The sequence below is a fragment of the Periophthalmus magnuspinnatus genome, chromosome 21 (genome assembly GCF_009829125.3).
Source record: "Periophthalmus magnuspinnatus isolate fPerMag1 chromosome 21, fPerMag1.2.pri, whole genome shotgun sequence".
NCBI classification, from domain to species: domain Eukaryota; kingdom Metazoa; phylum Chordata; class Actinopteri; order Gobiiformes; family Gobiidae; genus Periophthalmus; species Periophthalmus magnuspinnatus.
In genome coordinates, this window is record NC_047146.1 from 33109259 (window position 1) to 33133184 (window position 23926).

The following is a 23926-nucleotide window of genomic DNA, read 5'->3' on the forward strand; positions in this document are numbered from 1 at the left end:
TGCGAACTGTCAGGTTTGTGCACCTGACATGCGCCATTTTCTGCCCGTCCGCACTCCGCCCTGCGCCTTTAGAGGCGGATCATTGGGCCTTTTTATTTCTCTGTGTTTTTATTGGCCACAGAGATGAGTCCACGCGCACAGATCTGCGAAATGTTCAGTAAAATAGAGACTAACAATAATAAAATAGAGACTAACAATAATAAAATAGAGACTAAAAATAATAAAATAGACTAATAATAATAAAATAGAGACTAACAATAATAAAATAGAGACTAATAATAATAAAATAGAAACTAACAATAATAAAATAGAGACTAACAATAATAAAATAGAAACTAACAATAATAAAATAGAGACTAACAATAATAAAATAGAGACTAACAATAATAAAATAGAGACTAATAATAATAAAATAGAAACTAACAATAATAAAATAGAGACTAAAAATAATAAAATAGACTAACAATAATAAAATAGAGACTAAAAATAATAAAATAGACTAACAATAATAAAATAGAGACTAAAAATAATAAAATAGACTAACAATAATAAAATAGAGACTAATAATAATACATAGAAATACAGGCCACGTGCAGCTTTTCTCTTTGACACAAATAAAAATAAAACTGCACCGAACAAATGCCGTGTGTGTGTGTGTGTGTGTGTATATATATATATATATATATATATATATATATATATATATATATATATATATATATATATATATATATATATATATATATATCTTTATGTATTTGTAGCGAAACAATAATGTGAACTATTGTATTACAGGTCAGAATAGTTTTTATTTTATAATAGTCATAGTTTATTATTATTATTATTATTATTATTATTACATGTTATTATTATTATGTCCTAAATAAAACTATTAAGTTGATGAAATTGTCTTTAGTGATTTTAAATACATATTTATATGAAAAAAAACATTTTAGTTCAAACCAAAAATAAATGCAATTTTTAAACGTTTATAAAATCGAATTATTTATGTGCTACATTTTGGGCTTGATTTTTATTTTGACTTTTATTTTATTTTTAAGAAAAACAAAAAAACCCATTTCCTCTGACACAGAGGCACAGCTGAAACTTGAGTGAAGGGGCGGGTCGCTCAGACCCAAAAACATCAGTGTGTTTTATCAAGAAAACACTTATTTTGTGGATTTTACCTGGCAAAAAGAATCACGTGTGTGTTTTATGTGTAAAGCACATGGCCCATAAAGAAAATAAAGTAGAGACGATCCTTAGGCCTGACTGAGCTGCAGCTTTAACCGTTAAACCAGGAGTGTCAAACTCAAACTCACAGAGGGACAAAATTAAAACTGACTCACTCGTGGGGTAAACTAAATATTTACTGCAAAACTTCCATAACATCTGCATGTTTTTCAGAAGGGGTGGATTAAATTTGAGCGAGGCGACAGGAGTCAGCAGAGGATGTGGGAGTGGCACCAAAGTATTAGCAAAGCATTCTGGGATTCGTAGTATTCGAGGTGCATGTTCTACACTGGCACAGCTGGCGGTCCATCTCTCATACATATTTGATATGATCTTGCGCACGCAGGCCCGCGGGCCAAATTTGGTCCTCGATAAAAATATATTTGGCCGCGGGCCTGAGTCTGACATGTCTTGCTTAAACGTTAGCTTAAACGTTTGCTTAAACAAACCAAACTGTTTTCCAGGGTAAAGCCACCGCCCAATGAAGGCACCAAGTCGAACCCGTCGAAGCGGCACAGGGACCGGCTAAACGGGGAGCTGGAGCGTCTGGCCTCTCTGCTCCCGTTCCCCGATGAGGTCACGGCGAGTCTGGACAAACTGTCCATCCTCCGCCTCAGCGTCAGCTACCTGCGAGCCAAGAACTTCTTCACCGGTAAAAACTTCTGTTTATGTTAAAAAATACATTTATGAGTCTGTGTGAGTGTTTTGAAGACAACACAATGTGTGTGTGTGTGGGGACCAAACTTAGAACCCCTTAGTTGTGTGATTGTTGTGGATTGTTGTGGGGTGTCAGGGTCCACGTTGGCGCTGTCAGGGTCCATGTTGGCGGTGTCAGGGTTCACGTTGGCGGTGTCAGGGTCCATGTTGGCGGTGTCAGGGTCCATGTTGGCGGTGTCAGGGTTCACGTTGGCGCTGTCAGGGTCCACGTTGGCGGTGTCAGGGTCCACGTTGGCGGTGTAAGGGTTCACGTTGGTGGTGTAAGGGTCCACGTTGGCGGCGTCAGGGTTCACGTTGGCGGTGTCAGGGTCCATGTTGGCGGTGTCAGGGTCCATGTTGGCGGTGTCAGGGTCCATGTTGGCGGTGTCAGGGTCCATGTTGGCGGTGTCAGGGTCCACGTTGGCGGTGTAAGGGTTCACGTTGGTGGTGTAAGGGTTCACGTTGGCGGTGTAAGGGTCCATGTTGGCGGTGTCAGGGTTCACGTTGGCGGTGTAAGGGTCCACGTTGGTGGTGTAAGGGTTCACGTTGGCGGTGTAAGGGTCCACGTTGGCGGTGTCAGGGTTCACGTTGGCGGTGTCAGGGTTCACGTTGGCGGTGTAAGGGTCCACGTTGGCGGTGTCAGGGTTCACGTTGGCGGTGTAAGGGTCCACGTTGGTGGTGTAAGGGTTCACGTTGGCGGTGTAAGGGTCCACGTTGGCGGTGTCAGGGTTCACGTTGGCGGTGTCAGGGTTCACGTTGGTGGGTCCACCTTGGGGGTGTCAGGGTCACATTGATGCTGTCGGGATCAGGGTCCACGTTGTCAGGGTCAGAGTCCACGTTGGCGCTGTCAGGGTCCACATTGGCGGTGTCAGGGTCCACGTTGGTGGTGTAAGGGTTCACGTTGGCGGTGTAAGGGTTCACGTTGGCGCTGTCAGGGTCCACATTGGCGGTGTCAGGGTCCACGTTGGCGGTGTAAGGGTTCACGTTGGCGGTGTCGTGCTGGTGGCGACAGAGGGAGCTGCGTCAGGCGCAGCAGAAGTCACTGTTTTGTCTATTGTGGCTCCAGTTACTTTCCACCTTCTTGAACTTGTCATAACAGACTTTGTGCTGCTCGTGTGTGGACCACCAAACTGAGAGCAGAGCAACGGAGCCTCGTCGTTTCCTCCTGTGGCCAAGGCTGTCAATAATGCATCAGCCTCCACATATCTGCGTGTGCGAGTGTGTGTGCGCAGGTGTGCAGGTGTGTGTGTCCGACCCTCATCGTGTCCATTAAAGACACTCCCTCACTTCGCTCTGTGCACATGTGTGTTTCCTCCACAGATACAGATGTGTCTGTTTCCTCTACTCTGCAGAGTGAGGATATTGTTATTTTAGTCCAGGTCTTTCTGAGACGCCGCACTGAGGCCGTTTGATGCTTTTGAAACATTAATTATTGAGACGAGCCCTGAGTTTAAAGAATTTATGAAACTGTGGCAGAGCGATGTTTGTTTAAGGCAGAAGCTCTTTGAAATGACGGAGGTGAGACAGGATCAGCCCGGTGATATCTGAGGACTGTCTGCACCTCTTTGGTGGACCAAAGCCTTATACAAAGTGTTGTTATCCATAGTTAGTTTATCGTTTGAACACATGGGGGCGCTCTCTGGCTAATCCTAGTGAATTATTAATAGTACATTTTGCACTGATAGGTCAGAGTGAATCCTCTGGCCTTTTGTCTAACCACACTGTCCTACTTCCTGGAGAGTCTGTAAGTAATTAACAAGCTCAGGGCTCTTACATTAAGGAGCAGATCTGCAGGGAAAGCCCTGAGCCTCGGGCCCATAGCTGCGGGCCGCTTACGGGACCATCATTTGTTGAGTGTAAACAGAGCAAATCCGGCTTGTTGGAGTCAGCTGATGCAGGCTGCAGTGATGCGCAGGGGAAACGCCTCTGTTTCCTCACCACAGCGTGTTCAGCACAGAGGCCCTTCATCATCAATAATTCACTGTGTTTGTGCTTGTGCCTTTTATAAACGCGTCCTTCGCAGTAAAACACTTGAGTTTTGGCGATTGTATACAAACAGTGGGTTTTGGTTAATCTGCCTGACATATTACCTCCAGCTGTGATGTCTGTTGTGAGTGACACTGGAGTCCACAGACCTGAGGGGCGTCGCATGGGCTCGTCCACCTCCAGCGTCTCCAGAACACGCTCTGTGTGGGACCGGCACAGTGTCAAGTGCTGTATAGATCTGTGGCTCTCCTGGGGCCTTCAGCCGCAGCTTTACCAGTGTAAAGCCAATGAATGGGGCCAGCAGGGGGCGTTAGTGTCCCTGGGCCTGTCGGTCTGGGCACATTAGAGCCTTTAGAGACAAAGATGGAAAGGTCATTTTTGGGGGCAGTTTTTTCTGTTGAATTGTTTGCACTAGTGGGAAATATTTGGTTTATTTTCTGTTCATTTATGTAAAGTTACTCATTTATAGTAGTTCATATATATATATATATTTTATACATTTTAATTTTGTTTATGTTTTGGTTTCAGTGTTATCGTTCATCATCTATATTTACTTCAACCATATATATCGAACTTTAAAACTTGTTATCGTGGCTTTTTTAAGTATAAGATATAGTTTCCCTTGTAAACAACTAAACATCCAGTTGTTGTGTTTTAAACCTTGTCGTTTAGAGCTCCACAAAAACACTGAGATGCATGTGCTCCCTGTGTTAATTCAAATGTTAACACTCTGGATGTGTTTAAAATGGCCGCTCTGAGTCTGAGTAGAATTGTAATTTTGAAACATAGTAAGTGGCAAATCCAGGCAAAAAAAATCACAGCCGCAAATTTCCAAAATTGTTCAAACGTAGACGATAAAAATATAATTTGAATGATGTTTTTGTAAAATTGTCTCGGGCTGTGGGACCTGCTTTGACCAGTGCCAGTCTCCTGACCCCTCCGTGTTTATGGTGTGACTGGACTGGAGCTTACAGCTGAACCCGTGTCACATGACCCGTGGTTGCATAACGGGAGTGTCAGATGGTCAGATGGTCAGACTTCTGTGCACCATCACTTCATCATTACTACGTTTATGTTTAATCCACAGAGAGGTCAGTGCTGAAGTCCACTCTGACATATTTATATACAATATACACAAACATGAAGAACATGTGAAGAACATGTGGAGAACACATGAAGAACATGTGAAGGACACCTGAAGAAAACAAGAAGAACACAAATGAATTAACACTAAAGTCAATGTTCAAATTTAATACTCAACAAAAATGAATGAAGTGAAAGAAGAACACATGAAGAACATGTGAAGGACATGTGAAGGACACGTGAAGAACACAAGGAGGACATGTGAAAAACACATGAAGAACATGTGGAGAACACATGAAGAACATGTGAAGGACACGTGAAGAAAACAAGAAGAACACAAATGAATTAACACTAAAGTCAATGTTCAAACTTAATACTCAACAAAAATGAATGAAGTGAAAGAAGAACACATGAAGAACACGTGAAGAACACGTGAAGAACACATGGAGAACACATGAAGGACACATGAAGAACACAAAGCACATATGAAGAACACGTGAATGACATGTGAAGAACATGTGAAGAACACCTGAAGAAAACAAGAAGAACACAAATGAATTAACACTAAAGTCAATGTTCAAACTTAATACTCAACAAAAATGAATGAAGTGAAAGAAGAACACATGAAGGACATGTGAAGGACACGTGAAGAACACGTGAAGGACACAAGGAGGACATGTGAAAAACACATGAAGAAAACATGAAGAAGACAAGAAGAACACGTGAAGAATATGTGAATAATGTGGCACCACTGCTCCTCCAAAGACACTACAGTTTGTTTAGAAAATGATATTTGATTGAAAAAGAGTCAAATAATTTAAAACTGCAGCCTTTTCCTCATAGAAACAGTTTGGAGGTTTAGGTTTAGCCTTGTGTTTTTTAGCCATGTTTTGGGTTTTTTTCATTTATGCAGTTGACTTCTATAAAGTAATTTATAAGTATTTTGTAATGATCTTTAAATGTAGATTATCATGAGACATTATTACAGACTGGCTGTGGGCTGGACTTTAAGTGTGAAACTTACCTCTGCATGTAGGGTCAGAGGTCAGGGGTCAGGGGTCAAGTGTTCTGACAGGACGCAGTGAAGGACACATGATCACTGTTTATGGTAGTTTATAATAATATGACATGATGATGGTGACACTGATCATGTGTTTGTGTGACATAAGCAGCTGGAGATGTAGTGATGACATCACACATGTGGCTCCGCTCTGATTGGTTACATAAGCTCAGTTGTAAAGTACTGGCGATACGTCAGAATATTCACTAAAGTTCCGGCCCAGCTCAGCCCCTTCCCCCGCTTCCTGTAGGTCTGCATTGAAACTATCTGGGCTACATAATGACCAGCGGGTCATCGCTCCATGTTTGGCCCCTCCCTCCTGTCACAGCACAGCGCCCCCCTCAGTGTGTCTGAGGGCTTAGCCCCCTCCCCCACTCTGCCCATCACGATATGGCACAGGCAGGAATGCGGGCCACCAAAGGGAGAACCCGGTCTAATCAGGAGTGACCTCTTCCCACCCGCCCAAATCCCATCAGCTCCTGCGGACCGCGACCTTCATAACAAAAAATCCATCATGTGACAAGGGACCTAGGAGACACGAGCGCGGCGAGGTGCGTGCCGAGGTGCTGCTGTGTAGGCTGCAGTCGTGTGCATTCATGTGTGTGCTGCTGTGGGGGTGGGTTCTACTCATCGCGTGTTCATTTACTGCAGTGGTCCAGGGTGAAGGAGTTGAAACGTTCTATATTTACTCACTGCCATTCACACAGAGCGGGAATAATTAACACACAAACACACTCACACACAGTGTACCCACGCCCATACGCCCGTGTGCTTGTGTGCCCGTGTGTTTGTGTGCCCTTGTGCCCGCGTGCTCGTGTGCCCGTGTGCTTGTGTGCCTGTGTGCCCGCATGCTTGTGTGCCCGTGTGCTTGTGTGCCCGTGTACCTGTGTGCTCGTGTGCCCGTGTGCCCGTGTGCTTGTGTGCCCGTGTGCTTGTGTGCCCGTGTACCTGTGTGCTCGTGTGCCCGTGTGCCCGTGTGCTTGTGTGCCTGTGTGCCCTTGTGCCCGCGTGCTCGTGTGCCCGTGTGCTTGTGTGCCCGTGTGCTTGTGTGCCCGCGTGCTCGTGTGCCCGTGTGCTTGTGTGCCCGTGTGCCCTTGTGCCCGCGTGCTCGTGTGCCCGTGTGCTTGTGTGCCTGTGTGCCCGTGTGCTTGTGTGCTCGTGTGCCCGTGTGCCCGTGTGCTTGTGTGCCCGTGTGCTTGTGTGCCCGTGTGCTTGTGTGCCCGTGTGCCCGTGTGCTTGTGTGCTCGTGTGCCCGTGTGCTTGTGTGCCCGTGTGCTTGTGTGCCCGTGTGCTTGTGTGCCCGTGTACCTGTGTGCTCGTGTGCCCGTGTGCCCGTGTGCTTGTGTGCCCGTGTGCTTGTGTGCCCGCGTGCTCGTGTGCCCGTGTGCTTGTGTGCCCGTGTGCCTGTCCACAGTGACTCACTTTAGTTGTTCAGATTGATTTCCAGGCCCCAAACACAGGCCCACATACACACACAGGCCCAGTGGTGCAGTGAGTCAGGTGCAGTGGGTCGGGTGCGATGGGTCGGGTGCAGTGGGTCTGGTGCGGTGGGTCGGGTGCGATGGGTCTGGTGCGGTGGGTCTGTTGCGGGGGGTCTGGTGCGGTGGGTCTGGTGCGATGGGTCGGGTGCAGTGGGTCTGGTGCGGTGGGTCTGGTGCGGTGGGTCTGGTGCGGTGGGTCGGGTGCAGTGGGTCTGGTGCAGTGGGTCTGGTGCGGTGGGTCTGGTGCGGTGGGTCGGGTGCAGTGGGTCTGGTGCAGTGGGTCTGGTGCGGTGGGTCTGGTGTGGTGGGTCTGGTGCAGTGGGTCTGGTGCAGTGGGTCTGGTGCAGTGGGTCTGGTGCAGTGGGTCTGGTGTAGTGGGTCGGGTGCAGTGGGTCTGGTGCAGTGGGTCTGGTGCAGTGGGTCGGGTGCAGTGGGTCGGGTGCAGTGGGTCTGGTGCAGTGGGTCTGGTGCAGTGGGTCTGGTGCAGTGGGTCTGGTGCAGTGGGTCGGGTCTAGTGGGTCTGGTGCAGTGGGTCGGGTGCAGTGGGTCGGGTGCAGTGGGTCTGGAGCAGTGGGTCTGGTGTAGTGGGTCTGGTGTAGTGGGTCGGGTGCAGTGGGTCTGGTGCAGTGGGTCGGGTGCGGCGGGCCTGGGAGCTGGAGCTGGTGGGTTTCAGGCCTTTGTTTGTTTGTCAGTGCTGATCTGTCAGACTCTGGAGCAGAGATGTAAGAATGTGGAGTGAGGGGCCCAGGACAGACCGGGCCCCCCCCAGCAGCCCCCACCGGGCCCCCCCCCCCCAGCCCCCACCGGGCCCCCCCCAGCCCCCACCGGGCCCCCCCCAGCAGCCCCCACCGGCCCCCCCCAGCAGCCCCCACCGGGCCCCCCCAGCCCCCACCGGGCCCCCCCAGCAGCCCCGGCCCCTCAGACATTTTTTACACAATATTAAGTCAGATTTCTTTCTTTCTACTTCCAAAATGATAATTGTTTTGTAAAGTTTAAAGAATCTTCATATGTTTATTTCAGTGTTTTATGTTTGTGTGTCCACACTGCAGCGTTACACAATTTAACAATATACATGTGTTTAAAACTCCTGAGTGTCCTGTGTGTGTGTCCTGTGTGTGTGTGTACTGTGTGTGTATACTGTGTGTGTATACTGTGTGTATACTGTGTGTGTATACTGTGTGTGTATACTGTGTGTGTATACTGTGTGTGTGTGTCCTGTGTGTGTATAGTGTGTGTGTCCTGTGTGTGTATACTGTGTGTATACTGTGTGTGTATACTGTGTGTGTATACTGTGTGTGTGTGTCCTGTGTGTGTATACTGTGTGTGTATACTGTGTGTATACTGTGTGTATACTGTGTGTATACTGTGTGTGTATACTGTGTGTGTATACTGTGTGTGTGTGTCCTGTGTGTGTATACTGTGTGTATACTGTGTGTATACTGTGTGTGTATACTGTGTGTGTATACTGTGTGCTGTGTGTGTGTCCTGTGTGTGTTTGTATGCCGTATCCTGTATTGTGTTGTACAGTGAGTTGTGGGTTCAATCCCGGCTGCAGATGCCTCTGTGTGTCAGTTCTATTATTGCACAGAGGATATGACTCGTGTGAAGCCTGAACATGAGATGTGCTCTGTGTCGTGTTCTGGCCATTTACCGGGCCGTGTGCTGGTCCACATCCTGAGTTGGTCCTGTGTTGGTCCTGTGTTAGTCCTGAGTTGGTCCTGAGTTGGTCCTGAGTTAGTCCTGAGTTGGTCCTGTGTTAGTCCTGAATTGGTCCTGTGTTAGTCCTGAGTTGGTCCTGAGTTAGTCCTGAGTTGGTCCTGAGTTGGTCCTGTGTTAGTCCTGAGTTGGTCCTGTGTTGGTCCTGTGTTAGTCCTGAGTTGGTCCTGAGTTGGTCCTGAGTTAGTCCTGAGTTGGTCCTGTGTTAGTCCTGAATTGGTCCTGTGTTAGTCCTGAGTTGGTCCTGAGTTAGTCCTGAGTTGGTCCTGAGTTGGTCCTGTGTTAGTCCTGAGTTGGTCCTGTGTTGGTCCTGTGTTAGTCCTGAGTTGGTCCTGAGTTGGTCCTGAGTTAGTCCTGAGTTGGTCCTGTGTTAGTCCTGAATTGGTCCTGTGTTAGTCCTGAGTTGGTCCTGAGTTAGTCCTGAGTTGGTCCTGAGTTGGTCCTGTGTTAGTCCTGAGTTGGTCCTGTGTTGGTCCTGTGTTAGTCCTGAGTTGGTCCTGAGTTGGTCCTGAGTTAGTCCTGAGTTGGTCCTGTGTTAGTCCTGAATTGGTCCTGTGTTAGTCCTGAGTTGGTCCTGAGTTAGTCCTGAGTTGGTCCTGAGTTGGTCCTGTGTTAGTCCTGAGTTGGTCCTGTGTTGGTCCTGTGTTAGTCCTGAGTTGGTCCTGAGTTGGTCCTGTGTTAGTCCTGAGTTGGTCCTGTGTTGGTCCTGAGTTGGCCCTGTGTTGGTCCTGTCCTGCTCCTGTCCCTCCTGTCTCTCTTGTCTCTTCTGTCTCTCTTGTCTCTCCTGTCTCTCTTGTCCCTCCTGTCTCTCCTGTCTCTCTTGTCTCTCCTGTCTCTTCTGTCTCTCCTGTCTCTCTTGTCTCTCCTGTCTCTTCTGTCTCTCTTGTCACTCCTGTCTCTCTTGTCTCTTCTGTCTCTTCTGTCTCTCCTGTCTCTCCTGTCGCTCTTGTCTCTTCTGTCTCTCTTGTCCCTCCTGTCTCTCCTGTCTCTCTTGTCTCTCCTGTCTCTTCTGTCTCTCTTGTCTCTCCTGTCTCTCCTGTCTCTCTTGTCTCTCCTGTCTCTTCTGTCTCTCTTGTCACTCCTGTCTCTCTTGTCTCTTCTGTCTCTTCTGTCTCTCCTGTCTCTCCTGTCGCTCTTGTCTCTTCTGTCTCTCTTGTCGCTCCTGTCTCTTCTGTCTCTTCTGTCTCTCCTGTCTCTCTTGTCTCTTCTGTCTCTTCTGTCTCTCTTGTCTCTCCTGTCTCTCCTGTCTCTCCTGTCCCTCCTGTCTCTCCTGTCTCTCTTGTCTCTTCTGTCTCTCCTGTCTCTCCTGTCGCTCTTGTCTCTTCTGTCTCTCTTGTCGCTCCTGTCTCTTCTGTCTCTCTTGTCACTCCTGTCTCTCTTGTCTCTTCTGTCTCTTCTGTCTCTCCTGTCTCTCTTGTCTCTTCTGTCTCTTCTGTCTCTCTTGTCTCTCCTGTCTCTCCTGTCCCTCCTGTCTCTCCTGTCTCTTCTGTCTCTCTTGTCTCTTCTGTCTCTTCTGTCTCTCTTGTCACTCCTGTCTCTCTTGTCTCTTCTGTCTCTTCTGTCTCTCCTGTCTCTCTTGTCTCTTCTGTCTCTTCTGTCTCTCTTGTCTCTCCTGTCTCTCCTGTCCCTCCTGTCTCTCCTGTCTCTTCTGTCTCTCTTGTCTCTTCTGTCTCTTCTGTCTCTCTTGTCTCTCCTGTCTCTCCTGTCGCTCTTGTCTCTTCTGTCTCTCTTGTCCCTCCTGTCTCTCCTGTCTCTCCTGTCGCTCTTGTCTCTTCTGTCTCTCTTGTCCCTCCTGTCTCTCCTGTCCCTCCTGTCCCTCCTGTCCCTCCTGTCTCTCCTGTCTCTCCTGTCCCTCCTGTCTCTCCTGTCTCTCTTGTCTCTTCTGTCTCTTCTGTCTCTCTTGTCTCTCCTGTCTCTCCTGTCGCTCTTGTCTCTTCTGTCTCTCTTGTCCCTCCTGTCTCTCCTGTCTCTCCTGTCGCTCTTGTCTCTTCTGTCTCTCTTGTCCCTCCTGTCTCTCCTGTCTCTCCTGTCGCTCTTGTCTCTTCTGTCTCTCTTGTCCCTCCTGTCTCTCCTGTCCCTCCTGTCCCTCCTGTCTCTCCTGTCTCTCCTGTCCCTCCTGTCTCTCCTGTCTCTCCTGTCTCTCCTGTTCCTGTCTCACCAGTGCTGTCTGCTCCATTATGTCATCCTTTGTCTTTGAGGTCTAACCCTCAACCCTCTGGGAACAGGGTCCCAGGTCCATCCTGGTCTCGTGTGAAGATCCAAAGCTCAAACGCCACAGACGCTACGGGCCATGTGTGAGCTAACGCAGCTAACGCCGCTAACGCCGCTAACACCGCTAACGCGCTCACGCCGCTCACGCCGCTCAACCCGCCCTCGTTAACCCCATAACCAGACAACAAAACATCTGACCCAGAATCTAAGCTCCCAGTCATGCCATACATGACCTCAGGGGTCAAAGGGCATCAGGGGTCACTGCACCGTGCTCCTGCTGGGGTCTAATGCTCCTGACCACTGCTCTGTTTCTCATGGCATCGTCCAGACACAGATCTGAGGTTGTTTGATTATGGGTCTATTGTCTGTAGCGCCGGGCCTGTAGGGGGCGCTGTTCAGCTCGACTTTAGACAAACGTCATGACCTTGAGTCTGATTTACGACTCTGAGGCTGATGGTCACCTGCTGTTGTTGACGTCTCCACGTTCTCAGGTGCAGGTTCCAGTGAGCTTCATTATGCCGTATCCATGGTAACGGCATGAGCTTTTTACACTGGGACTGAGTGAAGTAACCGTGACCTCACCAAAGGCAGTGATTTAAACCGCAGCAGCAGAGCCCAGACCCACAGTGAGGTTCAAACAGATTAAACCAAAAGTCTGAGGATTAACATGAGCTCCTTGAGATAATCACACAAACATGTTTATGTTCAATATTTTTATTGTTGACTTGGTGCTTTAAATCAGTATAAAACATTTTTTTTGTTCAGTATAAGTTTATTTCTATGTACACATTTAAAACAACTTGAACGTGTTAGATGGGACAAATAAAACATTTTACTGTTCTGTCCTGTGATAATTAGACTTTCTCCATGACACATTCTGAACTTCGATATATCGCTGAAGTAAACACAGAGATAAACGATAAACTGAAACTCATTTCTGTCACTGACACAAAAACCAAGAGCAGATTTAAACCACAAGAACTATTATAAACAATATTATAAAAATCATGAGCTGCAACAAAGAAACATCAGAATAAAACACTTTAGTTGTTAGTTTGAGTCAAATTATTTAAAGTTTTACGTCTTAAATCTGATCAAATAGACACAAAATAAACAAAAATGTCCCAGTAGAGCAAAGAAAAAGTAACACGATAAAAACTGACTGAAAAAAATCTAGGTCCATTTGTCATAAACTGAACGATGAGTCGACAAAGTGAAGATGAGGACAGACCTGGGCGTGACCTCTTGACCTCTTGATCTCTTGACCTCTTGACCTCTTGATCTCTTGACCTCTTGATCTCTTGATCTCTTGACCTCTTGACCTCTGTAAGTCACATACTTTCCTGGGTTTATTCAGTTCAAATGGAGCAAAAATGAAAACAAATGGTTTCAGTCTTTCTTCGGTGGGTGATGTTTCAGTTTGATACTGAAGCTTTGACTCAAACATTTAGACACATTTGTTGAATATTGTCCAGAATCAGGGTCAGATGTTTCTTTTCGTCCGTTCCGTCCGGCGCTCGTGTTCTTTACTGGAAACTGGATGAGCGTTTAAACTGTTTATACGTCATTAAAAATCGTTATAAACTCCACAGCGCAAACACACGACCGAACCCGTCTCACTGACCCTCTGTCTGTGTCGTTACAGTCGCCCTGAGCAACGGCCTGGTCCATAAAGACGGTGACGCCAAACCAGCGGGGGCGCTAGAGAGCAGGATCCCGGAGGGAGAACTGCTGCTGCAGGTTTGTTTCATGTGTCCTGTTTCATTTGTGGATGTGATGTTTCCTGTTTGGGGATTATGGGAAGAATGGGCCTCTTTCTAACCTGATGCACCTCTGTGTCTTGGTTCAGTCCAAAATGCCTTTTGGACTTTTGACCTGTGTCCACATTTTAACCTCAAAATGTCCAGGGTCATCTCTGACTTTGGTATTTTAAGACCTCCCCCTAAAAACTAAAAACTAAACCCAGAAAATTTTCCATTTCTTGTGCTAACACATGTATATTTGTATAATTACTTTATATGTGTATTTGTAAAATTACATATTGTATTTGTTAAATTACACACACACACACACACACACACACACACACACGTATTAATACTTTATATGTGTATTTGTATAATTACTTTATATATATATTTGTATTAATACCTTATATATGTATTTGTATAAATACTTTTGCACACAGGTGTTACTCTTGTTCGTATCATTCCGTCTAAAACCTGGACTGTAGTAAAATCCCGTGTTTCCAAATGGAGTTCTGTGTCCTGACGAGGAGCCTCTGCCTCGTCTTTTTGGGATCTGTCTGCGTCATCGATTTTCCAGTCCAGTTCCTCCCAATGTGCATCACTGCGGCATTCCAGGAGAGAGGAAGCAGCCCCCCGCCTCTCCTGGAGCCACGGAGCCACAGAGCCACGGAGCCACGGAACCACAGAGCCACAGAGCCCTGGAGCCACAGAGCACTGGAGCCACAGAGCCCTGGAGCCACAGAGCCCTGGAGCCACAGAGCCATGGAGTCATCTTCACGATGTGTCCGTGTTTCCCTCGTGTCGTAGTGAGACGTGACGGTTCAGTGCGTCTGCTGAAGAAAACACAAAACAACTCCACACTCCATTTAAGGCTCATGGGAATTAGTAAAAATAACAATGACTATGTCTCTGGTTTGGGAACGCTTTGGGAACGCTTTGGGAACACTTTGGGAACGCTTTGGGAACGCTTTGGGGTCCAACCGGAGAAGCTGGAGGAAGCGTCTGGGGTGGGGGAGTCTGGGAGTCCCTCAAACTGCTGCCCGGCCCTGAATCTGTATAAATAAATATAAATACACTGTGTCACTTTTCTGGGTCCATCACATACGTGTTTAATGCCACAGTGCGGGACATTCAAGCAGCCTTAGCCTCTCCATTGAGACGAGCGGGTGGCAGAAGAGTCACATTAATAATACACAATAAAGTAATACACAACTGATGTGGAGTCTGTGCCAGATGCCCTACCCGAGCGTCCTGGTGACTGACACGAGCACGTCAGGCCCCGTCAGTGTTGTGTGTTGTGTGTTGTGTGTTGTGTGTTGGATTGTGTTTGCAGTGTGGGTTTATAATCGCTGGTGTGTTGTGGACGTGACAAAGATGGCGTCCGGCTGTTGGTCGTCTCTGTGGCGAGGGGGGGGGGGGCTGTCGGACTCATGGGCTGTTGTGTTTGATGTGAATGCAGCGAGGGGGAAATGACCCTGTGTCCTCCATGACAAACATATGGAGGATTTATGTAGTTTTCTGACCGTAGCAGAGTCCAGGACCACTGCCCACACCAGACGACTGTAGTATAAGACTCACTCCACCCCCAGTGTGTGAATGTGTGACTGGCTCCTTGATGCTTTGAGCCTTGAAAATGCTTTATAAAAATGTGACTTTTGGCCAAAATGAAAACACTGACCTCTGGGTGTCGGCCTCGTCTTTGGTCGTTCTAAAAATCTGCTGAAGTGAAGTTGTTCCTTTGAGCCTCACAGAAGCAGCTCTACTGTAGCGTGAACTGCAGCAGACACAATGCGACCTGAGCTTTTGACCTGGATTAATCTGCCGTCGTGTTTAAGCAGAGGCCGATCACATGAGCCGTTACACTGCACTTTTCACACAAAGAACTGGTCAGACACAAACACTTTCCATAGACTTATTTAAATGGACATAGCTGACCCGCTAGACGCCACGCTCCGAACAGGAAGTGATCATGGACGCACTTCTTTAAATTGCACAGATGTAGTGACGTCTCATAGGCAAACTGTTATTACACTTGTTTTGCTTTTGATAAAATACATAATTGTTTTTTAAATGCTCCTGTTTGTCTCTTCAGGCTCTGAACGGTTTTATTGTGGTCATCACGGCCAGTGGGACCATCTTCTACTCCTCTCACACCATCCAGGACTACTTGGGCTTTCACCAGGTAACCCCAACATGCTCTACACAGCACAATAGCACTGTCATGTGAAAAGGACGCCAGCGCCCCCTGCTGGTGCCTTGTACAGAGTAGGCTGTCTGTGTGAGCGACTCCATGCTGCGAATACATCATGACCAACAGAAAACACCAACACATTTAGACTCCTGCCCCCGCGACGCAACACGAGGACAAAGGAGGGACATTTTAAAACGACACTATTATCTGTTCTAAAGTAAACGCCGCTGCTCTGAGTCTTCCCACACACATATATATTTAAATATTGCTTGTTGCTGTTGGTTTCGTGGCTGGTAAAGGTCATGATGGACAGGTTGCGTGCCTCTTTGGAAGCACAAAGTGACTGTGAGTTGATCTGGAGGTCTGCTCCCTGCATGAAGCAAAGTCAGAGCCTCAACAGCACTGCAGATAAAACCTATTTATAGTGTGTCCTTTAGTGAAGAACCACAGTGGAGATGTGCCACGCTAAAACCAAACTGCTACACCTTTATAACTAGTGTATGTGTGTGTGTGGGGTGTGTGTGTGGGTGTGTGGGTGTGTGTGTGTTTGTGTGTGCTGTGTATGTTCTGATGTGATATTCTCTTGTTCAGACTGATGTGATGCATCAGAGTGTGTATGAGCTCGTCCACACAGAAGATCAGCAGGAGCTCCGCAGGAACCTGCACTGGGCCCTGAACCCGTCTCCAGCCTCGTCCAGTGGTCAGGACTCCCCCAACGGTCAGTATCTGCATTTTAAACATGTCTGACCTGTGTAAATGGGGACATACATAAGTCACTCCCTCTTCTGTTGCCCTGTGTTTATAAATGGTTGTGTATATGATCCAGCTAACTGACCCCGCTCGAGGCATTAAAGTGTAAAGTCCACGCTCAGGTCACATGACCCGTAATCTGCAGCGTGGCTTATGAAGTGGTCCCTGATCTGTATTTGGGCTGTAAGATGCTTATGGTCCAACGCTTTGGTTTCGGGCTGCTGTGACTATCGCTCACCTACTCACAGGACAGTGGCTAGCAGTGCGCGGAGGGTGAGGGGCTAGCAGTGTGCTCACCACCAGGCTGGAGGGGGAGGGGCTAGCGGTGCGCTCAGCGGGCTGGTAGAGTTCAGAGGGGGAGGGGCTAGTGCTCACTGGGGTGGTAGAGTTCAGAGGGGGAGGGGCTTCACCAGGCCGGTAGAGTTTGGAGGTTTACACAAATGCCTCGTCTGTAAAGTGGAGTGACTCTATGAGACGTCCTCAGTTCAAGAGTTCATGCAGAGTTCAGTTCAAGTCTCTTTTGTTTGTGCAGAATTTCAGACTCTTTTGGCCTAAAGGTTTTGTGTTCAGTGTGAAACTGGAGCTCCAGCTGAAACTGGGCTAAAGACGTGGATTTACCAGTTCACTGACTCCACTGACACAAACCAGAAACATTGTTCTTTATGGAATCAGGTTTTATCAAATATTTTTATGTCATATATATGTTTACTCTGTGTGTTATTATATGAGCCTTAAAAACTGTACATGAACATGTGTAACACAGCGTAACATGACTGTACATGAACATGTGTAACACAGCGCAACATAACTGTACATGAACATGTGTAACACAGCGCAACATAACTGTACATGAACATGCGTAACACAGCGCAACATGACTGTACATGAGCATGTGTAACACAGTGTAACATGACTGTACATGAACATGCGTAACACAGCGTAACATGACTGTACATGAACATGCGTAACACAGCGTAACATGACTGTACATGAACATGCGTAACACAGCGTAACGTGACTGTACATGAACATGCGTAACACAGCGTAACATGACTGTACATGAACATGTGTAACACAGTGTAACATGACTACATGCACATGTGTAACACAGCGTAACATGACTACATGAGCATGCGTAACACAGCGTAACATGACTGTACATGAACATGCGTAACACAGCGTAACATGACTGTACATGAACATGTGTAACACAGCGTAACATGACTGTACATGAACATGTGTAACACAGCGTAACGTGACTGTACATGAACATGCGTAACACAGCGTAACATGACTGTACATGAACATGTGTAACACAGTGTAACATGACTACATGCACATGTGTAACACAGCGTAACATGACTACATGAGCATGCGTAACACAGCGTAACATGACTGTACATGAACATGCGTAACACAGCGTAACATGACTGTACATGAACATGCGTAACACAGCGTAACATGACTGTACATGAACATGCGTAACACAGTGTAACATGACTGTACATGAACATGTGTAACACAGCGTAACATGACTGTACATGAACATGTGTAACACAGCGTAACATGACTGTACATGAACATGTGTAACACAGCGTAACATGACTACATGCACATATGTAACACAGCGTAACATGACTGTACATGAACATGTGTAACACAGCGTAACATGACTACATGCACATATGTAACACAGCATAACATGACTACATGAGCATGTGTAACACAGCGTAACATGACTGTACATGAACATGTGTAACACTGCGTAACATGACTGTACATGAGCATGTGTAACACAGCGTAACATGACTGTACATGAGCATGCGTAACACCGTGTTACATAACTGTACTTGTGTGTAACCCAAACCTTTAGACCCAGAGAGTCTTCTGACTTTTGTTCAGTTTATGAGGCTCAGACGTGCAGGAGGATCAGAGACAAGAGGAGATTCATTTAATGATAGAGAACAGTGAGATGAAGATGAAGACGAGGATGAAGCTGTTAACGGGCTTTACACCTGGATCCATGTAAACTTATGTGTGGACTTATGTAAACAAATACATTTAGAATGTTCTGGATGTGACAATAAAACAGAAACAAACAGATGAAAGTGAAAATGTTAAACATTATTACATTTTATTATTCTATAACTGGCACATGGCAGTGTACTTACATACACTACACTTAAGTACACGTGTGTGTACTTCAGTCTTTACTGTTGTGCACTTATGTGTACTTAAATCTGATGTGTTGAGTGATTCCTGACTTGTTTTCTTCAGCAGATGCAGACTCGGAGAGCGGCTCGTCTTTGGTCACGTACAACCCTGAACACCTCCCCCCAGAAAACTCCTCGTTCTTAGAGCGGAGCTTCGTCTGTCGCTTCCGCTGCCTCCTGGACAACTCCTCTGGCTTTCTGGTTGGTTTCCAAACATTAATCCAACACACACACACAACACACTCACACAACATACACAACAGACACACACAACACATATGACACACACTGCACACATGACACACACCCCTAAGTCAAAGCCCATTCCTCTGTTGAACATTAGCTGTTGGACAGTTGCTGGAGGAATAATCAGGAATAATGTTTGTGGAGGAATAATCAGTTTGGTCGGTGTTTCTTCGTCTGGACTGAAGTCGTCCTGAAATAGATGCATTTTTAAACAGTAGAATGCCATTGTTTTTGCCGCAGGCGCTGAACCTCCAGGGCAGACTCAAGTTTCTTCAAGGACAAAGTCACAGAGAAGAAAATGGCGTAAACGCTCCGATGCAGATGGCTCTGTTCGCCATCGCAACGCCGCTGCAGCCGCCGTCCATCCTGGAGATCAGGACCAAGAACATGATCTTCAGAACCAAACACAAGCTGGACTTCACCCCTATGGCCTGTGACGCAAAGTAAGAGCGCGCTACTGACCACTACTGACCACTACTGACCACTACTGACCACTACTGACCACTACTGACAACTACTGACAACTACTGACCACTACTGACCACTACTGACAACTACTGACCACTACTGACCACTACTGACCACTACTGACAACTACTGACCACCTTATTTCTGACCCCTTTATATTTGACCGTGCTGTTGTCTGACCATGTTGTTTTCTGACCTTTGTGTTTTCTGACCTTTGTGTTGTCTGACCGTGTTGTTTTCTGACCTTTGTGTTGTTTTCTGACCTTTGTGTTGTCTGACCGTGTTGTTTTCTGACCTTTGTGTTGTCTGACCTTTGTGTTGTCTGACCATGTTGTTGTCTGACCATTGTGTTGTCTGACCTTTGTGTTTTCTGACCTTTGTGTTGTCTGACCTTTGTGTTGTCTGACCGTGTTGTTTTCTGACCTTTGTGTTGTTTTCTGACCTTTGTGTTGTCTGACCGTGTTGTTTTCTGACCTTTGTGTTGTCTGACCTTTGTGTTGTCTGACCTTTGTGTTGTCTGACCGTGTTGTTTTCTGACCTTTGTGTTGTCTGACCATGTTGTTGTCTGACCTTTGTGTTGTCTGACCTTTGTGTTGTCTGACCGTGTTGTTTTCTGACCTTTGTGTTGTCTGACCATGTTGTTGTCTGACCTTTGTGTTGTCTGACCTTTGTGTTGTCTGACCGTGTTGTTTTCTGACCTTTGTGTTGTCTGACCTTTGTGTTGTCTGACCGTGTTGTTGTCTGACCTTTGTGTTTTCTGACCTTTGTGTTGTCTGACCATGTTGTTTTCTGACCTTTGTGTTGTCTGACCTTTGTGTTGTCTGACCGTGTTGTTGTCTGACCTTTGTGTTGTCTGACCTTTGTGTTTTCTGACCTTTGTGTTTTCTGACCTTTGTGTTTTCTGACCTTTGTGTTGTCTGACCTTTGTGTTGTCTGACCGTGTTGTTGTCTGACCTTTGTGTTGTCTGACCTTTGTGTTGTCTGACCATGTTGTTGTCTGACCTTTGTGTTGTCTGACCTTTGTGTTGTCTGACCTTTGTGTTGTCTGACCGTGCTGTTCAGGGGGAAGATCGTCCTGGGATACACAGAGGCAGAGTTGAGGGTTCGAGGCTCTGGATACCAGTTCATTCATGCAGCCGACATGTTGCACTGCGCAGAGAACCACGTCAGAAGTAAGTCTCATTTAGGGTTTAAAGTGTTTACAGTGAATCGTCCACTTCAGGTCAGCTCTTACAATGACCACATAATCTTCCACTGAAGACCAGGTCTTAAATATTTTTGTAAATGCTTAAATAAAGATCTTACTTTACACTTTACACTGATATCTGTGCAAAGTTAAATTAAATCATCTTCAACCAACATAATATTCTGCAGAGTTTTATATCTTCACCTGAAAATCAGAGCCGTCGTCAGGTGTAAAAATCAGAGCCGTTGTTTGTTTTCGAAGCTGAAGTTTAGGCCTCGGTGGTCAGAGAGTTCACGCAGCTTTCCCATGTAATCCCTTTGGATTACGAAGCAGATTGAGCAAAGCTGCAGAGCTGCCATAGAAAAAGATCTCTCCCATGAATCCAACACATGAGCGAAGAACCAGAGATGATCTGTAAATAATCAGTAAGAAACACTGTGTTTAATATGACACTTATCGTCATGGCGACTGGAGAAAAGCCAGTTCAGTGATGTACAAACGTAATATAATGTGTTTTATTAATGTGTTCTTTTTGTCTGCAGTGATAAAGACGGGGGAGAGCGGCCTCACTGTGTTCAGACTCCTAACCAAGGAGAACCGGTGGAAGTGGGTCCAGGCCAACGCCAGGCTGGTTTACAAGAACGGCAAACCAGATTACATCATCGCAACTCAAAGGCCTCTGTTGTATGTGCCCTATTTCCCCCTCTGTAACAAACTGTGTATGTGCTGTAGGTTAAGGTACACTTTACTGTCCCCATTGACAAGTTTGTCCTCTGCATTTGACCCATCGTTCAGTCCTGGGGCAAACTGGGTCAACACTGTAGCTTCAGATTACTTTAAATATGACACATAGAGTATAAGAGCATTATTTTAAGCAACAATAACAGAAACTGCACCAATAACGTAGTCTCTGCTGCTGGACCAAACTGGACCAAACTGGACCAAACTGGACCAATCCTGGTGTTTTTATTTCACTATTGTGTCTGTAAATCAAGATATGAACATTAATAACAGACGAATCAGGTGTCTTCGTACCCTGAGATCGCTTCCACTAGCGTTAGCAACAGGTTTGATTGACAGCTAAGCTCCCTGCTAAACTAGCGTAGTGGGAAGCTAACCGCTAACCTCAAAGAGCTTCATTTGGCGCTGAACGCTGTGGGTGACGCCACACTCACTTAGTCCACTTCTTTATAGAGACAATGGTTCAAACATGTGTGAATTAATCAAAAGATACAGATGACGCAAACTGACCCATATTATATAACAAACTTTTAAGAATGTTCTTCTTCTTTCAGGGATGAGGAAGGCGGCGAGCACTTGCGGAAGCGTTCGATGCACCTCCCCTTCACCTACGCAACAGGTGAAGCTCTGCTCTACCAGTCCAACCACCCGCTGGGCTTTCTGGACGAAACCACGGAGAAAAACGGCTGCAAGACCAAGAAGAGCCGGTCTGAGAGAATGGTCAAAGATGGTCTGGATCCTTCATCTTTGTTAGGAGCCTTCATGAGTCAGGACCAGTCTGTTTATGTGTGTCAGCCTGCTGTCGAACCCAAGCTATCCTTCCAGAATATCTTTGGAGAACCACTAGGATTTTCTGAGTCCAAACCACACAGAAGTTGGGATGAACCAAGCAACGGGGTTTTGTCAAGTGTCTCTGAAGCGAGCACGAGTCTTGACCCGCTCCTGGCGACTCTGGACTCCCTGGTGCTGGAGGGACAAGGCGTAGTGAGTCCTGAAGATGGGACTTGTTCAAATGTAGAACTCTTTGGAGCTCTTGAAGGCCTGGGTCTAAGCGCTGAAGACCTGGAGCTGCTTTTGCTCGATGAACGCATGATCCGAGTTGAGATGGACCCAGAGCACATTCCCACTTTGGACGACTTACTCACCAATGATGAAATCCTGTCATATATTTACAACACTCTAGAGGGAAAGAACGAGTCACTGGAGCCGGGGGGAAAGGCGGCTCCCTCTAACGCCTCTGCCGCTCAGACTAACCCCATCCTGGACAATCATCTGCAAATGGACTTCCCCAGGTCTAATGTTATCGGTCAGGGCCCTATTGTTCAGCTTTCACAACAGATGCAGCAACATTTGATAGTGCGGTCAGGTAAAGGCGACAGTGACTGGGGACAGAATAGTGACCATTTGGCGAGCTCTGTGGTCAACGGTGAACTGCATGAATCAAATCACACTATTCCAAACAGGCACTGGTCACCGCAGGATGTTTTGGTCAACGCTGGTGTTCAAATTGATCCTTTCAAAGCATTTTTTAAGAACAACACAACAGATATGAACGTCCAGTATGTCCCGCCTCCAGCGCAGATTCTTCACCAGCCATCACAACAGTGCCATGCGAAACAGAAAACCGCTAACCTCAACGGGCTGTGTGCTATCACTGATGGGGCAAAACCTTTATGGGAGGACTATGGCTTCAGCGGGGGCGTGGCTAACAGCGCCCGCATCGACATCAGCCAAAAACACATAGACCCCGCTGTAGACATGGACTTTAGCACGCCTCATATGGACAACGGGGATTACTCTATGAGCGGACGCAGTTTGTTTGGAAGCCAGCAGCACGTCTCGGAGTGTGCGGTCTCGTCTTTTCAAGGAGTGAACCATAAACTGCCCGAGGACGCCATCCCGGTGCCGTTGGCTCAGGTCATCTCCACTCTACCCCAGTGCCCTCCCCCCAACGCCTCTCTGGAGCAAATCTCAGAGCAGATCCTGGGCGTGGCCAAGCCCTGCAGGCAGCTGGAGCACTACACCATGGCAACGGCCCCGGACAGCCCACACGAGGCCAACCGCAGTAAGGTAGGGCCCTCTGCTGGTCAGAAGAGGGATATTATGTAGAGAACACTCCTATTAAGTCTTCATAAATATGTAATTCACAATAATGGGACGTTTCCTGATGATGAATAGTTTTCAGTTATTCAAATATTAATAACAAAATGATTTTTTATTACTCAAGGAACTGTTACACAACTATTGACTCACCGTTCAGTTTATGAAAGAGGAAACAGTATGTTTTTGGGGTCAGTATTTATCGCTACTGAGGAATTTTTGGTTCTTTTTTGTCTATATGATAAGGTTTTAGTCGTACAAGTTTGAATTAATAACGTCTATGACTCATTACAGATGCAAACTAACAACAGAAGTGTTTCATTTTAACAGTATTGTAGATTTAGAATAGTTTTTGTGGTTTAGCTCTTTTCCTGTGTTTTTTTATCATCTATATTTACTGGAGTCGTTACTTTTCGATTAAGTGTCTCTGTTTATCTCGTCTCTAATGAGGATGCAAACATAAATAAACATATAGATAGAGTTTGCTGTGCTCCCTTTCGCCCCCTTGTGGACCTGGGCCAGTTACACAATCTCTACACTTGATTTATTTGTTTGTATCTTCAGTTTCACTTCTGTTTCTTTATCGCCCGAGTAGATGTGAGGTCATTTTGTGTTACAGCCTTCCATATCCGCTCTGTCCTTTCATCAGATATGAAAAAAGAAATCTCTAGACTTTAGATTGATTTATCTTTTAATTTATTTTTGATTCATCTGGTCACATCATCCGTCAACCTCAAGTTAACACGTTTTTTATGTGTTGGCCGTAAAAACCTTCCGTCTCATGAGCCCGTGACACCTGGAGGCAGCAGGGTCTGGA

General features: G+C 46.5%; 1 protein-coding gene across 1 annotated transcript in view; it reads left to right on the top strand.

Moving 5' to 3' along the window:
- Positions 1-23926, top strand: part of ahr1b (aryl hydrocarbon receptor 1b) — a 31366-nt gene that overhangs the window by 786 nt on the left and 6654 nt on the right. The window contains exons 2-10 of the mRNA XM_055230874.1: positions 1698-1885; positions 13112-13206; positions 15307-15396; positions 15997-16123; positions 18436-18569; positions 18855-19057; positions 20145-20254; positions 20811-20952; positions 21564-23079. Coding sequence (XP_055086849.1) covers positions 1698-1885; positions 13112-13206; positions 15307-15396; positions 15997-16123; positions 18436-18569; positions 18855-19057; positions 20145-20254; positions 20811-20952; positions 21564-23079 — 2605 coding nt within the window. The remainder of the gene's footprint in view (positions 1-1697; positions 1886-13111; positions 13207-15306; positions 15397-15996; positions 16124-18435; positions 18570-18854; positions 19058-20144; positions 20255-20810; positions 20953-21563; positions 23080-23926) is intronic.